At 39.3% G+C, this 17,146-nt stretch overlaps 1 protein-coding gene across 1 annotated transcript in view; it reads left to right on the top strand.

Annotated features, from left to right (window-relative positions):
- The first annotated feature begins 666 nt into the window (after positions 1-666).
- adgb (androglobin) overlaps positions 667-17,146 on the top strand; it is an 80,774-nt gene continuing 64,294 nt past the window's right edge. Inside the window, exons 1-6 of the mRNA XM_078173816.1 lie at positions 667-850; positions 1,310-1,469; positions 1,671-1,763; positions 5,106-5,177; positions 5,435-5,611; positions 14,799-14,938. Coding sequence (XP_078029942.1) covers positions 780-850; positions 1,310-1,469; positions 1,671-1,763; positions 5,106-5,177; positions 5,435-5,611; positions 14,799-14,938 — 713 coding nt within the window. The 5' untranslated portion in view covers positions 667-779. The remainder of the gene's footprint in view (positions 851-1,309; positions 1,470-1,670; positions 1,764-5,105; positions 5,178-5,434; positions 5,612-14,798; positions 14,939-17,146) is intronic.

The raw sequence follows: 17,146 nt of genomic DNA, 5'->3' as shown, positions 1-17,146 counted from the left end.
GACAGCTCCTCTGTGTAACTAGATCCACTTTAATGTCCAACAATAGAACATAGGACAACTGAACATCGACAACAATAGTGGCATCTCACATCTTATATATATATATATATATATATATATATATCGCTCTGCCAATCATAACCCTCATTACCTGCATGTAAGGTGCGCAATCTTAAATAGTTCCAAATTTAACGTAAAGAGTAAAATAAAATATGTTAATATATGAATGTTGTCTATGTCAAAGTATGTAGATGCAAAATAATGAATGAGAGAAAAATAAGACAATCTACTGGATACATCCTCATGAAAATAAATCTCATCGCACAATCATTTGTTTTATTTCATTTTGGTGATTTTTAAAGAAAACTTGGGTTTTGAAGGCGTGTTTTCTTTAAAAATCTCATGTAAATACAAAATACAACTATTTACATTTGTTTGCCCCTTCCCTAAGCCAAAATAAATAATAAAAAATAAAAAACACAAGTCCCTGCCCAGTGCTTAAATAATAATAAGACATGCCTCATCCATTTTGCACCACCCCTTATCCCTCATAAGTAACGAACAGTCCCTAAATCACTGTAAAGTGAAATCTGCCCATCCCTCACTATAGTAACAAGTGATGCAACAGCTCCAGACCCCGCCCACGTTAGAGCTCCGTTGCTTAGCAACGACTAAACTTTCAAGAGCACGGGCACAACCTAACAAATGCACCTCCAGCAGATTACTTGACCTGCTTGCTTCCAGGTGAATTACCTCGTAAATTTAACACACCAAGTAAAATGTCCAAGGCACAACCGAAGAAGAAGGAGTCCTCCTCCAGTAAAGCCTCTTTATCCGACCGACAGAATGAGTGAGTTTGGTTCACGTTGGCAATTAGCGTTAATTAGGGACACCTGTAGTTAGCATTGACGTTAGCAGCGTATCATTAGCATCAACTAAGCTAGGTAACTTTAGCATTCAGGAAGCTCGCTAACCGGCAGAGATCCTTTTGTCGCAGGTTTTATTGTGTAATATAATATAAAGATGTACTCGACCTATCTGTATTTAAAAGCCTAGCAGTTAAGAACAGATACACCTCAGTAAGTATCGTTACATTACGTTAACGTACTTATGGCTTGTGTGTAAATACAGTCTGTTAACATCATGATGAAAACAGCCAGCTGTTGAGCCAATATCACTTCCACTGTGAAAGGGGAAACCGGCATTTGGGCTCTAGGCTGACTCACTGACACTGAGCTAATTTGGTTGCTAAATATTGACAAAAAGGGAAGCCAAGAACAAATGAAATAGTTATGTGTCATCATTGCAGAGCAGCATCACTAGCAGCCACTTCTTCTGAGAGCCTAGGAGGAGCATGGAGATGCAGATTCCCCATCTGGCCTGAGTGGAGCGATGCAGAAGTCAACAAGGAGAAATGGGACTCAAGTAAAGGAGCTGAGGACGGAAAGGCCAACAAGAGTCACAATGCTGTAAATGTGGAGCATATAATTATTAAGACTCTATAGATCATTCACATATTTGCCATCAGCAACATATACTGCACCTGTATTGAAAAATCAATAAGTTGCTTCCACTTTACAACTGGTATTGATTTTGACATTGCATTGATTCTTTCTTTGTTCATTTTGTTTTCTTTATATGACATCCACTGTGTTTGCTTTTGTCTGTAGCCTTTTTTTGAAGTTCCTGAGGGGAAAATTTCCCTCCCTCCGTCTTTGAAAGTGCACTCCTGGAAGCGTCCTACAGAGTTTATTGACAACAAGGTAACCTTCTACATTAAGAATATGTTTTCTCATGGGAGAGTATATGCCAAATGTCTTGTTTATGCTTGGACTGTTATAGACACCACACTATGTAGCAGTTCAAGGATAACAATGAACAGGAGCTGGCGTATGTGTCGTGCTGGTGTACACATATAAGTGATAGTTATTTTCTCCTGCTCATATCCCTGTGAATTGAATACATTTGGGGTTTTTTTGGATTGTAGGTCAGAAAAATGACCAATTCTAATACAATATTTGCTTACTGTAACCTTTTGTGATCATTTATCTGTATTTATCATTTGTAGACCAAATGACTAGTAGACTACATGGTAGTGCGATATGGCCCTAAAATAACACATTTTTAATCACAATATTTCAGGGTATTTTTGTGATAACGATATTCTTGACTATATGACAAATTAGTGAGGAAAAAAAGAGCATACAATTGCAACAAAATAAGTGATATATTTTTACAGTTTGCCCTTAAATATTCAGTAAAAACTAAACCAAAATTATCTTTTATTTCTTTAGTTTGTAAACAACAACAACAACAGTAACTCAGAGTGAGATTCATGTTCTGTATACAATATTAATAGCTCAACAAAATAAAATCTACCACAAATTACACGTTTAAACAGTCCCCAAATACAAAAACAATGTACTCTAGGATCTGCATATATATATATATATATATATATATATATATATATATACACTGCCTGGCCAAAAAAAAAGTCGCCACCTGGATTTAACTAAGCAAATAGGTACGAGCCTCCTATTGGATAATTACTGCATGGGCAATTATCTTTCAGCTGGCAACAAGTTATTTAACCCCAACTGGTGCAATGAGTTGCTTCTCATTTCCTAAACAACCATGTCGAAAGACACATCCCGTGGTCGTGGAAAAGATGTTAGTCTGTTTGAGAAGGGTCAAATCATTGGCATGCATCAAGCAGAGAAAACATTAAGGAGATTGCAGAAACTACTAAAATTGGGTTAAGAACTGTCCAACGCATTATTAAAAACTGGAAGGATAGTGGGGACCCATCGTCTTCGAGGAAGAAATGTGGCCGGAAAAAAATCCTCAATGATCGTGATCGGCAATCACTTAAACGTTTGGTGAGATCAAATCGAAGAAAAACAACAGTAGAGCTCAGGGCTATGTTTAATAGTGAAAGTAAGAGCATTTCCACACGCACAATGCGAAGGGAACTCAAGGGATTGGGACTGAACAGCTGTGTAGCCTTAAGAAAACCACTAATCAGTGAGGCTAACCGGAAAAAAAGGCTTCAATTTGCTAGGGAGCATAAAGATTGGACTCTGGAGCAATGGAAGAAGGTCATGTGGTCTGATGAGTCCAGATTTACCCTGTTCCAGAGTGATGGGCGCATCAGGGTAAGAAGAGAGGCAGATGAAGTGATGCACCCATCATGCCTAGTGCCTACTGTACAAGCCTGTGGGGGCAGTGTTATGATCTGGGGTTGCTGCAGTTGGTCAGGTCTAGGTTCAGCAACAGTATGTGCTCAAAGAATGAGGTCAGCTGACTACCTGAATATACTGAATGACCAGGTTATTCCATCAATGGATTTTTTCTTCCCTGATGGCACGGGCATATTCCAAGATGACAATGCCAGGATTCATCGGGCTCAAATTGTGAAAGACTGGTTCAGGGAGCATGAGACATCATTTTCACACATGGATTGGCCACCACAGAGTCCAGACCTTAACCCCATTGAGAATCTTTGGGATGTGCTGGAGAAGGCTTTGCGCAGCGGTCAGACTCTACCATCATCAATGCAAGATCTTGGTGAAAAATTAATGCAACACTGGATGGAAATAAATCTTGTGACATTGCAGAAGCTTATCGAAACAATGCCACAGCGAATGCGTGCCGTAATCAAAGCTAAAGGCGGTCTAACGAAATATTAGAGTGTATGACCTTTTTTTTTGGTGGTGACTTTTTTTTTGGCCAGGCAGTGTATATCTATATATAAAAAAATCAACAGGTGATTTTTTTTTGATCTCCTCTAATCATCACGCTGTAACCTGTGACAGGCTGTTATGACACCCTAACTATTTAACATTCAGATGTATGTAGTTTTTTTGTCGAGCCACGAGCGCCACATAGGTTTACATTACCAAAGGTTTATGACCAAATCACTAGATGACACTGACTCCTGTGTGCGCACAGTGAGAGAGGAGAGGGAGAGACACTGTGCTGCTGCTGGAGGAGCCGCTGAATGAGTTCCCTCTGAGCAGTAACTCGCTAAGAGTCTGAAAAGTCCAGGGCTGTTTGTAAAACATTCAGGACGCCACAGTTTATTCCACACTACTGAAGCTGCTCCTCTTTTTGGGAACCACCGCAGAGTCGCTAATAATTTTGCTTTCAGCCATGCTTTTTGTTGCCGTGGGTAACAGTATGACGACAATATGTCAACAAGTTGAAATATCGTGAGTGTCACAATATGAAGTTTTCACAAGATATTACAAATTATACCAGTGAACGAGTTGATATGGCACACCCCTGCTACATGGGTGTGCATGGACTATAAGCATAATCTATTAAAAAAATGAACAATTGACAGGCTAATTGACTGTTGGTTGCAGCCATTACATGTATTAACAAGTGTATTTCTTTGCCACACAGTGTGAAATGTAGTTAAGGAAATCTGCTCTCTAGTCGCCTCCAATGAAGTTTTAATTGCATCACTCCACTTTTCTTGTACCCCTCTCTCAGTGCAGTATTGAGCAATTACCGGCAGCTTCCTGCTTTTTGAATTAGTCCTTGCCAGGTCACGAGCTGCCTTTTCACTCAAGATGTCAAAAGCATTTCATTAATTTCATACACGAGGAACACGGGCTAATCACAAAAGCAATCAGTCGTGTAGATGCAGGCAACGGCTTCACTGTGAAACTCTCTTTTCATCAGTGTGTACCAGTCTGTATAAAAGCCTGTGTTATTCATAATAATTTAAAGTTTGGCTCTCACATAGAGTTGCTGTTACGATGGGAGAAAACACAACCTCCGTTGACCTGCAGCTGACCTCACTCATCATCACCTGACCCATTAATTCATATTTAATTAGTGACATGGCAGAATCTATTAACTTGGTAGTGAACTATTCACTGCAGACACATTCTTGGGAGTATCATTGTGCGGTTAGACCAGTTTGGGTCATGGGATTGGGAGTAGAGAAACAGTAAGTAGGTTACAAATTCATGTCCATTTTAAAAAGATGACATCTGACAGCCATTTTTAAAAGCTGGTTGACCACTGTGTTATTATAATGAATGACTCTGAATCTGTACATGCAATGAAAACAAGGTTCTGCTTCATTTTAGGATCTCACTGTTGTTGAAAATCAAAGGACCTTTGACCTTATCACCCCCAATGATCATCTGATTTGCAGTGAGGTTAGTTTTCTTAACCATTACTCTCTACTTTTTCCCACTGACTATTGATTAGCACTTGGGTAGTGTAATTTAGATGTCAGTCAGGGTGATGTTTGACGGACAGCAATGAATTACACTGGGGTGATGCAATACCCTATTGATTTTATGAATGATAGGTCAGATAATTGCGGACTCAGCCAATAGATTTAAAGATCCGTTGGTAATTAAACTCATAATTACTTTCTCCCCCCCCCCCCCCCCCCCCGTCTTCGATGAAGCTAATGAGGTGGATCATCAGCGAGATCTATATTGTTTGGATGCTTCATAATGGCACATTTAGAGAACAAGATGGTTGGAGACCTTGGGAGCACATCTACTCGCTGTGTAAGGTGGCGAAAGGTCATCTGCCGCTCTACAACAGCTACGGGAAATACGTGGTCAGACTCTATTGGATGGTGAGCTTGAAGCACACACATACATGGACTACTAAAGATTTTATTTTTTTTTTAATAAACTTTATTTGAAAAGCATACATTATGTTTACATCAAGCATGTCAAAACCTTGTGTATGATGTTAAATGGTTCTTATTATTGTTATTCATGTATGCTGACACTGAATCTGAAAATTAAACAACAACAAAAAAAAAAAAATCCAAAAACTTTACTTAGAAAACCACAGTTTTTACATATATAGTCTTTGTACAAAACATTATCCAAATGTCACATCTTTCGATATTTGTTTTGGGGCATTTTTGCCTTTATAGATAGGACAGTTAGGCGTGAAGGGGGGAGAGAGAGAGGGGTAATGACATGCAGCGAAGGGCCACAGGCTGATAGTCGCACCCGGGCCGCTGCGGCAACAGCCTTGTACATGGGGTGCCTGCTCTACCACTAAGCCACCGACGCCCCCAGATGTCACATCTTGAGTTGAGTATAGAGAGCAACCAACATCATCTGCCCAGTATGACTTAAAGCAGATGTGACATATGATTATAATACGTGATAATTCATGAAAAATTAAATAAGCCATCATATAAATTTAATAGTTCAACATTTTTAAAAATATGCTAATTCACTGTTTTACTGAGAAAAGTTTTATGTTTTCCTTTAACTTGTTGACACTTGAACAAAACAGGATCTTGTCTTGTATGATAAATGTGCACATGAGTATTTGGGCTGGGAATCACCGGAGGCTCCACGATATGATATCATCACGATACTTAAGTCACGATACAATATTATAGTGATTTTAAACATGTCGCGGTATACTGAGTATTGCGATAGAATATATTGCAATATATATTACCTGTTTAAAACTGCTTTTTTGCTGCAGCAGCAAAATGTATCTAGTGGACTGAAAAAGCAACTGATTATATTATTCAAGTAGGCTGCCTAAAGTTTGATTTTTATTTGTTATGTTAATCATTTATATAATAAAAAAATTGTAACAATACAATGTTGACACACAAATATATCTCAATACTATGCTGTATTGTTTTTTTTCCCCCACACCCCTCGTGAGCATAGGAAAATGTGGTTGCCAGTGAAAATATTTCTTCAACACTGCACATCTCCTGGATGGTAAAGCACCATCAGGTCATCATCGACATGAGTCCATACAGTATCTGCTGTCACAGCACACGTTGGCAATGTACGATTACAGGAATGTCTGTTGTAATATCTAACATACTGGTATCTGTGAATTTGGCTACATTTAATGAGCCCAAAAAATACATGGTTATTGTCTACTGTCGGTTCCTTATACATCTGTGTTATGCTGCTGACGTTACCACCTTGCCAGGCACCCAGTCAGCCAGGCCAACAGTATGATAATAATATCCAAAATTTTTTCATGGATTTTTAACATGGATTTGATGTTCACAATGTGGCATTATTGGGTAAAACAATAGTGCTTCTCCCCAGACGTGTGAATAGTGAGGTTATTGTGTCCTTACAGATTTTAATATGTCAGGGACAGAGGACACATACCTAGCAACGCCACAGATTACAACACACCAGGTGGAAAAGAGTTTTTAAAGAAGATACAAAGAAATAAAAAATGAAATAATTTTTTTGTAAAACTTTTTTTGTAAAGCTTTGTAAAGATTATATACTAATATGTATTACTAATAATAAAAATGTAGTTTTTAGTAAACTCAGAAATTCTCACAGATGAATTCACTGCTTCTCAGTGCCTTGTTAATCACATTTTACAGGCACACTTGAGGCGATGGATGATAAAAGATTGTATTGTTCAGCAGACCTCATAGGATGCAGCAGATGAGAGGGGAATGCGGATGGACTGGAGGGTTGAAGGGGGGAGGGGACGAGAGAGCCTTATCCACTCACAGCTCAGATCAATCAGTCTCACGACTGTGCCCAAAGTGGTGGGGCTTCATACATTCCCTGATGAATAGATAAGGCTTAACAGGAGTCAACTGCTTCTCAGAGAGCAAGGCTCAAGTTGGGTATCTATGAGAGACCATGGGAGCAGGCACGACCCTCAGAGGTCATTCATACTGATTCTGTGCAAGTGTAAAGATGTTACAGATATTTGCCTCTAAATAAAGGCCGTCACTGTATTGGATGCAGTTTGAAGTTGCAGAGTTTCAGTATATACTGTATGTTGCTTGCCACAGATCTCTAAGTAGTGGACACTGCATCATTGTGTCATTTTAGAAAGGGAACTTCTTCCAGCACAACAATTTGGGTCAGTGAGGGAGTGAAAAAAAAAATAGAGCTAAAAATGATTGTGTTCTGTAACACTGTGACTCTTGCCTTGACAAACAAGCATGACACGGTTGTAGGCAGCAGTCCCCGTGCCAACCATAGCACGCTAACAGATGGTTGTTGAGATGGCATTAACCACCCAGCCCCCAACCGCCCTTCCCGTTTCCTCGCCTGCTCTTTCTCATGGGCTACTCCTTTTCTCCCCTGCTCAGATATTCCTTTATTGTTCCACACCAATCTTTTTTTCCTCCTTCACGCCGCTGTGAATATTCCATTCCTCATTTTCTCACCCTGCTCTCCACCATCCGACAACTCTGTCTCTGCTTTCCTGCCTTTCTTCCTCTCTCCTCTAACTTGCCCTTTTGCACTTTATTTTACCCCATCTGCCAACACATCTAGCTCCTCCTCGGGGCGATGGTTTGACAAGAAAGTGGAAGAACAAGAAAGAAAAAAAGTGTGCCGCCCACACTGTATATAGGCTTGCATTGCTTGAGTACACTGCTCTGATAGATAAAGAGAGGCACAGCTGCGAACAGTCAGTCAGATTATCAACTGCTTGTGCTGCTTTTTCTTATGAGCAGTGTGAAACTCCCCCAGACGGCCAGTAGACAGACCACACCAGAGACAGCATGTAACGAGCCCTGACACCAAACAGGATGCTAAGATGCAAGCATTAGGAAGCTAATGCTAGGAGAGGTGTTGAAATGTGAAGCCCATACATGATCTCTTTAGCGAACATGTGTATCAGCCAATATCGAGTGCCGATGCGATACCGTTGTTTTAGAAAAATAGATAAATAAATATAGCTGCAAGCAGCAACTTTGGGATTCAAGCCAGCATTGACCTTTAAAACTTGAAAGCTGGGTAAAATCAAGACCTTTGACAGTTTAGGATGGCTGTATTATAGATAAACAACAGGTTTTATGACAGGTGCTCATTCATTAACGTCCAAATCTCTACTGGGCTCGCTCTTTTTTTGGAAACAGTGTCACTTCCAATTGGTCAACTGCAAAAAACATTTTGGGGACATGCTTTCATGGCTTAATCAAAAAAAGTCCACTGAGTTTGGTGATGTTTGAACAAACCCTCATTGATTTCCAAATTTTGCAAAAGGTGATTGCACTTGTTTGGAACTTGTGGCATCTCCTATTGACTGTTTTCAAAATAATTTCACACATGTGTTTCATCATTATTATTTAACATACCCTGCACGTTTTGTAAAATAATAATAATACATTTTATTTATAATGCCCTTTTCATCAAAAGATCTCAAAGTGCTACAGGTTAAAAACAAAGAACGATAACAAATAATAAAAAAAGGAATGGACGGGAATAAAAACAAGATGAGCAGTTATTTAAAAAGGTTTAAAAACAAAAACATCTAAGGGGGAACCAAAAGCTTTGCTAAAAATAAATGTCTTAAGACCTTTTTTAAAACAGTCAGTGGATTGTGGTGCCCTCAAGGTGTCAGGGAGGGCATTCCACAGACATGGGGCAGCAGCACAGAAGGCCCTATCTCCCATGGTCCTGAGTCTGGTTCTGGGTATGTGGTTCTTTTGTAATGATTGGACAATCAATTTCTGATTTATGGTCTGATTTGTATTATCCCACCCCCTTTTTTTTTTTTTTTTTTTTTGCATTTGTAGTGCCCCCTAGTGGTCAATATGAATAAAACTTGCAGGATATGTTCCTGGTACCTCTTGAGACATTGCTTGCAAGGTTTGTGATGATTGCACCAAAGGTTGTGGAGTTATGTGTGAAGAAATTATTAATATTACAAATACAAATTGAACTTTTGGTAGCCTACTAGAATAAAATAGTCAGTTGCCTTGTGACAGAGATAGTATAGATATTTAACAATGTAACAACAGCCTTTTTTAGAAAGGAATTGTGCAAATTTGTAGGAAAGCCCAATCAGTCTTCTTTCAGCATTGGCAGTATAAAAAACAAAAAAGGGGAGGGCGGCAAAAGGCCGCCTACCTAATTTTGTTTATACAGAATGCGCCTTTTTCAGGGTGATGGGGGGCGTGAGCAAGTAACAAAATGTGTAGCTCAGCGTGTGATGTAAACAGTGACGTGGGAGGGAAGCCGCTGCTCGTCAGTCCTTCGGCAATTCTCTCGTAAGTCGGCCCGTTCTTCACCGTCCCCGTCATCTGACGGTTAATGGCCTCTTTGTTTGCGAGGACAAGGAGGGCGCACAATTCTTTGTCTCCCCAGTTGCTCATCTTTACAGTGTCTGTCAGGTTTGCGTTTCCCTCTTACTACTAGCTCAGGGCTCAACAATAAGGATTGCCCGATTGCCCAGGGCAAGTAAAACTCACGGTCGGGCATGTAAACTAACAACTCACTTGCCCGATCGGGCAAGTTGCTAAAAATAGTAAAAGTTAATAACTAATTGATAAAATAAATGTATTTTAAAACGTGCTCTTCTGCTCTGATGCAGCGGTCTCTCTGCCTGAAGTCACAGGCACAGCTGTGTAACAATGTCCTGCCCACAGCCCCCATTGATATTATTTTGCGTGACGGACGCTTCATATAATAACATAACAATATACTATTTATGGTGTTATGCCATCGTGTCATTTCTGTCTCTACATGGTCACGCGTTAACAATTCTCCTCTGCTCTCTGTATCGCGCACGGCGGAGTTCCGCCACACACACAGGTGAGCACGCTAGAGTGGCTCGGGCCGCTTTTTCCTGACCAAACCTGACCCCGAGCCCGGTGCAATTTGTCAGCTGACAAAGTTATTGAAATGGACAGTGTGTAAATAACCATCAACAGACTGTTGTTGCTGTTGACAGTAAAATACTTGATTTTGCGAGATGTACTGAACTCAAATATTTCAGTTATTGTCAAGAATTATGAAGCAATGGTTTTTGTTTTTTTTGTAGCACCTCAAGTTTCAGATTTGAAGTCATTTCAAGTTAGAAATGTGGGATTTTTTTTGTCTTCTTTGTCATATTCCTAAATTTTTACAGTAAAAATGATTGATTTTTGTGTCTAGTCAGAGATGTCCTTGACTGAAATGTATCTGAAAAACAAAGTAAGGAATTATCCATTTGATTTTGTTTTCCCAATAACCCAAAAATCAAAGAAAGAATAGACATTCCCTCACAGTTATGGGTATTTGCTTTATGATTTTAAGGGACACCAGTTATATTAGAGTTCTACTGAAAAGTGAAAAGAAGGGGTCATTGTTTATTAATTTTCCAGCAATTAATTTCACAAACTATTTACTACTAAACTAGTTACAACTAACTGTGAGGACCCCGCTGTGCTCCACCGTCTCATCCGTCTTCCAGAGTCTTGTAGCAATAGGACTGCCTTCATTTCCCATCAGTGCCTGTCGAGTGCTAGACTAATGTCTAGTGAGTAGTTTGTTGGGTTTTGTGTTATATGCTTCAGGCCCCTGTTTCAGAAAGCGGGTTGTGTGAAAACTGCAACTAGCTTAAGCCTGAGATGAGGGAAACTATGGATTTTTTCATTTCAGAAAGAGATGCTACTTAAACTCTGGGTCTGTTACTATGGTAACTGACTCTGTAAACCTAACCTGCTCTTTGGCAGGTTTTCTTCAGCAAACTCTGAGTTTCTCTCTGTCTCCTACCTCTGACAGAGCCTAGAATCAAAATGCTTGAATATTAGGTTGTTACCCAGGACTATCTACAGTTATGTCTTTTTTGCGCTGTTAGTCATTTCAAACAGCGTTTTTTTTTTTTGCCCTCACATTAAAACCTCACACAGCGTTATGTCACCCCTTATCTCTACACACATATCTGATATGTAGGCCTATGCTTTATCGTCACCACACAGTAGATGATGGGTTCAGAGACTGAGTCACCCACTGCTAAGAATAAAACCTCTGCATGTCTTTTTTACGGGTGGAAGTTCTTTTCTTTTTTTAAAGGTTACATAGTGACTCGTCACACAAGACAGCTGTCAGGCTGTTTGAGCAGTACCACTAAAACGTTTATTGCACATAATGTGTAATCTGAGTTTAAATCACAGAAATAAAATGGTTTGAAAATGAAAATTTCATTACTGTGACTTAAGTTGTAAAAATTGGAATGAGAGAATAATTATCTCTATCACTCACAATGTAATAGGTCGCACTGATGGAATATGAGTCCTATTAATATAATGATTATATTATAATATTTCCCATGAACAGGATCGTGCTACAGCTGCAGAATGAAACAGAGTTTTTTAAATAGACGGTGTATAGTCTGAATGTGTTTTAACAGCATTTCAGTGGCTGTGTTTAAAGTAGTTGACATAAAGCCACATAAAGATCTTGTGCCACACATAACACTGTTGGGCCAAAGATCCAAATAGATTATAAAAATTTAACTCTACTGTATTTTAACCCCAAAATACATTATTACTGGGCCACATTGTGACGTTACAATCATGCCCTTGTCTTTGATATGAATATATATTTTAAATCTTCATCTATATTTTTCATCTTCAGTTGCTGTCCCTGTGTTTTATCACTGTCAGATTAAAGCTGTACAAATATATTTAAAGTTCAATGTTCCCCATGGCCTAATGATGAATAAAACTTTATTGTGTTAACTTAATGACACTTTTCTCTGCTCTGACTCAGCCGACGACTTTCTTCTTTAAAGATAAATGTGCACCGTCTGCATATACATACATTAATATCTCTACGTCCACTGGAGTAACCAAGGTTCCGCCTTTTATTGACCTGTTGCCATGGTAAATCGTAGTATCGGAGCTTTAATGATGAAGGCTTTTTACATTCACCGTGCACAAGCTTAACTCAGAGTTGATTGAACCGATTCTGATCAGCTGTGCTGGAACCGAAAACTAAGAGTTTTCTCTCTCAAGATTCTTCAACTCAGAGTTCAGGGTTAAACTCAGTTTGTTAAACCTGCTTTCTGAAATGGGCCCCTGAATACAAATATGACTTTTAATCAGTGTTTGTAAGGTGTCTGTTCAGAACAGAGTAGCTCACGTTGGTGATTATCCTCTCTGTGCTGGTTTATGTTTTCAACCATGAGTCAGGTGACTGTTACATTTCTTTAGTAAAGCTGTATTTTCTCTTAACAAGGGGCGGGGTTAATGTATACAGTATAATGTTTCGAAACAACCTCAAACCACATTGCGAGACGGTCTGCAGTCAAATCCCTCTGCTGGATCAACCAGGAAATTACAGAACTCTATATTTTTATATGACGTCATATGGTTAACAATGATAATATTATGACAATATTATGTCAGTGTGTTTTGAGGTTAAACATGCAGATACTGATATATAGATAATCGATATATATCGATAATATAGGCTGACCGATATATCAATCAGGCTCTAATTGCTTTGATTGTTGTACAGCATGGCACAGATTTAACCCTTTGTAACACATAAATACATACAGAGAATGAATGCACACGTCGCCTTTTTACTAGTGGGACTTCCCAGTGTAAAACCTTGCCGAATTGCTGACATGTTGCTAATTCTTTTGCACTGCACTGAAACACTAGTTGCCAGTGGTTGCACAGTGCAACTTCCTGTGTAGGCTACCGTTGAGGAAGAATTTATAACCGGGAAAACTGTCATTTTATTTGGGTGTTAAACTACTTTAAAGTTAGTAATTATGTGGTGTCAGATCCGTGCATAGACTCGCACACTTACTGATGCTATATCCAGCATTTTAGGCAGTAACGAAGGGATTTCTGATACTGGTAATGATATCGGAACAACTCTAGTTTTAGGTACGCTGCTGTTGATCTTTTTCTTCTTTCCTTCAATAATGGCTGTTTCAAGAATATATTGTAACCATTTTCACCAAAAGAACTTCCGATTATGATTATGAATGTGTTTTTCATTCCAGAAATGCACAAGCATCTGTCAGTCATTATTGAACCATAGCGGTGCAGTTTTGCACTAAAAAAAAATTCGGGCCCTCTGCAGTCTACTCAGTCGTTAGCCAAGATCAATAGTGCTAACCCCAGACTAACCTTTGTATTGTGCACTTGGCACTGAAACAGACACCTGTTCTTAATTAATCTGCTCACATTTTAATGCTAAGCTCTAGGCCTGGGTGACAACGAGAAAATCCAATGTAACAATATTTTTGATACCTGGATGTGGATTTTGCAATATTTTCAAAAAATGACATCACTTTACTGTAATGCAGCTTTTAAAACCAGGAAAAGACAACACGTGTGTCATTGTGATATCCAAAATCTCAGAGGATATCTAGTCTCACTAAGCTAACAGTTTCTTTTATCTGTAACTGGAGATTTCTTCTATTCTCACTGAACTGTTGCTCGGAGATACCTGTGCCTCTTTCTGCTCTCTCAGTTGTCAGTCTGGTTGAATCGTTGTGCAGCGTTCTGTCCTCCATGAACAAAACATTACCTTTTTTACAAACCCTCGATACAAAATAACATCTATTTGTTAAGAGGACTTTCTACAACCTAAAAAGCATGAAAGACCATTAAAAATATAGAGTAGTCCTCTCAGCTATCTGACTGTTCCGAATCAAGCTTTTATGGCAGATGATTCCAAACTTTTCAACAGCGGTGTATAATTCCACTTTTGGTGCTTATTGTGATGATCTGAGTCACAGCTGTGGCACATTCTGAAATGGCAGGACACATTTTTTACATCAGCAGTAGATGTGTCAGGGGCTGGTTTTAGTCATGGCCAATCACACCACCAGCTCCTCTTCTTACCTTTAAATGCAACTGTCTTCCCCACCTCAGTTTGTTGAGTGTTCAGTAAAAAAGCTCAGACAAGCATTCAAGTCACAGAATTCACTTTCAGGGAACTCTCAAGGAATCTGAGCAGCGGCGAGAAAACAAGAATTTTTCAGAACTGCTATTTGAGGTGCGCTGATTGTTGCACCATATCTTCACTCACTGTGCCTTCCTTGCTTGCTTGTAGGGTTGTTGGAGGAAGATAACAATAGATGATTCTATGCCATTTGATGAAGAAAACAACCTGCTTCTCCCTGCCTCCACCTGTCAGTCAGAGCTGTGGCCCATGCTGTTGGCTAAGGCTCTCATTAAAGTGGCCAACACCAAGTGAGTAATGTTCCAACAGAATCTCTGAAAAAAAAAATCTCTGTGCTGCTTTGAGGAGTTAAGAAAAGGTGCTTATAATCTTAAAGTAAGAGGGTTTAAGAACAGACTCACGCTTCTTCTAAGTTTATACCCACAAAGCTGACTCTAATAACACTACTATAACAATAAACACTACACACTATGCACACATTTGTACTACCACAGGACATTAACCCTGTTCAAGCAAAGCAGTACACAGGGTGGTACTTTTGACTATTGAATTTCAATGAATACAGACAGTGATTCACCAGTATTTGTAATAAACAAAATGAAGGCAGAACATTGAATCTACTAACTGATTTTTAAAAACAGTTTAACCCTGCCAGATCAAGGATGTTAAAACTGTAGTTTGTAACTTTTACCAAAAAATAGTTTTTATTATTCTAGCTGAAATGTCCCTATATTCGCACTAAACAAGCCTACTTAGCTGACTAGTAGCACTTTAATGACCTTACGGCATGTTAATGAAAACAACCAAGGTTGTGTTACTGTATTGCCTGTTTCTCATTTTAGTGCACTGTATGTGTAACCAGTGGACTCTAATGTTGTCCGCGTTGTGTTGATATGAAGAGGCCCAAACTGTGGATATCTTTGGAGGTGATCTCCGCTTATTCCTGACAACTTTATGCCTGATAATTCCTTACCAAAAACAAAATCCTGCGTGAATTCCGAACATTCAGCTTGACCCTTTCTCCCATGGAGTACAACAGCAAAAATGGCAGTCCCATGTTATATTCAATTCAGTGCAATTAAACACAGAAAATATATCTTACAGCAAGAGGTAAAAACAATCACGACTATATAACTCGAGCCCCTACACAAATTAAGTGACACAGGAATACGTTATGACACAATAAATTTAGGCTGAAACATTAGCGTATAAACAGCGCTAAAACACAGAAATTACTATGAGAGCAATGTTGCTTACCACGGAGTACAACAGCAAAAGGGAAGAGGTAAGGCGGGAGACACCCCTTTATAGGAGGGGTACCCCAAAGGTTAACATAGGGGTACAGAAACTGTATCAAAGGTTCCACATACTGACTGTGGAGGCCTAAGCAGGTCAGGTAATAACAACTGAAACAAAGTTTCTCATTTTACAGCTAAACAGTACACTAAAGTATGTTACTTAAAACATTTGAGGTGAGATACAGGCAATGCAGTGACAGAATCTTGAAGCATATTTTATCAGAGCTGCCTAGTAGACAATTTGACCGCATTTCACGGGGGCATTAAAATGATAAACAGCCACTTTAGAGACACCCCGGCACTGATTGGTTGTTGTTGCTTTGCATGCGGTCTGATTCTAGCAAATGCCATTAGAGGCACAAGGAAGATGAAGAGGGAAATGTTTTTTTCACAGAGCCAATTTGTGATTGCAATACAACACATTAAAGGTAAACTCATTTAAAAACATGACACATTTGTGAATACTGGGTTGCAATATGAATTAAATCCCCTCTGTCTTGCTCTTACCCACAGCAATCTGTTCCTTGGTCTCTCCTACAGTTGCATGTGTTTACAGTAAATATGATCACTGAACTTTATTTTAAAATGAAGGAAGTGTTTGTAAAATGATGCACAATACACCTAGAATTTCTCCATTTCATATACTGGTGCATCCGTGAAAAAATAGAATATTGAATATGGGCCCCCTCTGTTAGTGTACTGTACAGCGTATGCTTTACTTTAACGTTAATCAAAGAGAAATTGAGGGGAAATCAGGGTTTAGGAGATTGATTCTCTGGTTGACACGTACATACACACTGAACGTAACGAAGTACACTTACCTGTTTAAATCTCACACACACACAGCCATGCACAAGAACCCCCACAGAGTGCCTTTTGCTGACTTAGCCAAACCTTCATCTGACCTAATCTCTGCCTTGGGCTGTCTTGACTTTGGTGACAGACAGGCAGTGTGTGTGTCTGTGATGGGGCAACATGGCGTGTGTAAAGGTGGCTGTTCCAGTGTCCACAGAAGGTCGAGACATAAATGTTTCATCTGAAACAGGAAACAAAGGAGCCCTCTCTCCTGATGAATCATTTATGAACTGTAGTGAAAGTTCTTCACACTGAACTAGTCCCAAACTTTGCCCAGGTGTCTTCTGGGGCTCTTCAGAGAAGCCTTTTTACAATCAAAAGATGAATTTGAAGGCTTCATTATTT

The sequence above is a fragment of the Epinephelus lanceolatus genome, chromosome 13, assembly GCF_041903045.1.
Source record: "Epinephelus lanceolatus isolate andai-2023 chromosome 13, ASM4190304v1, whole genome shotgun sequence".
Taxonomy (NCBI): domain Eukaryota; kingdom Metazoa; phylum Chordata; class Actinopteri; order Perciformes; family Serranidae; genus Epinephelus; species Epinephelus lanceolatus.
The sequence above is the reverse complement of the archived record's forward strand: the minus strand, read 5'-3'. Positions and strand labels throughout refer to the sequence as shown.